Below are 784 nucleotides of genomic sequence, written 5' to 3' on the forward strand. Positions count from 1 at the left end.
CAATTCATTGATTCCTCATCAGATGTTCCCACAGTAGCTTTTCATCCCCCTCCCCAACCCACCCATCCCCATTCGTAAGTAAAATAAAATATTCCTGAATGACATATCCGCCTCCTCCCACCCTAATCTTGGCCATTATCTCCGACCAGTAAACGGACTCCTCATCGCTTTCATCATTGGGCCACAACTCGTCAGCTGACCGAAGAGGTTATTGACTACTCAGCTGAACTGCCGAACAGAAATTAAGGATGAGGACCTGCTGATTCTAGCCCATCAGCCCGCCGGCCCATCACTCCACAGTCCACACGTCGTAGTCCTCCTAGCAGTCTTTGAGCGAGCTCTGAATGCCTGGCCGAGCGCCTTGAACGTGTGAGGGGCGGATCCAAGTCAAGCGTCACGACGAGATCCCATCCATCCAGACCGAGTGATTCTTCACTGGTAGCATCATCATGGACGGTTCGCTAGACCATGTGGCCACCACTGCCGTGGATTTGACGGATGGCGACGCCTTCCTCACGGTGGACATTTCTGACGCCTTGTCCGAGCGAGATTGGGTCAAGTTCACCGTCCATAGCAAGACCTCCATGAGCGAATTTACCAAGGGCGAATTTTCCGTTATCCGACTTCATGAGGAGTTCCGTTGGCTGCATGATACTTTCAATGAAAACCGCGATTACGAGGGATACATCATCCCACCCGCCCCGCCCAAGCCGGATTTTGATCAGTCCAGAGAAAAGCTACGCAAATTAGGGGATGCTGAAGGTGAGTCGAAAAAGCTAATTGT

The 784-nt window shown here is 51.7% G+C and overlaps 1 protein-coding gene across 1 annotated transcript in view; it reads left to right on the forward strand.

Moving 5' to 3' along the window:
- The first annotated feature begins 258 nt into the window (after positions 1 to 258).
- LOC131877541 (sorting nexin-6-like) overlaps positions 259 to 784 on the forward strand; it is a 2,886-nt gene continuing 2,360 nt past the window's right edge. The window contains exon 1 of the mRNA XM_059223245.1: positions 259 to 762. Coding sequence (XP_059079228.1) covers positions 450 to 762 — 313 coding nt within the window. The 5' untranslated portion in view covers positions 259 to 449. The remainder of the gene's footprint in view (positions 763 to 784) is intronic.

Source organism: Tigriopus californicus, chromosome 1 (assembly GCF_007210705.1).
Source record: "Tigriopus californicus strain San Diego chromosome 1, Tcal_SD_v2.1, whole genome shotgun sequence".
NCBI classification, from domain to species: domain Eukaryota; kingdom Metazoa; phylum Arthropoda; class Copepoda; order Harpacticoida; family Harpacticidae; genus Tigriopus; species Tigriopus californicus.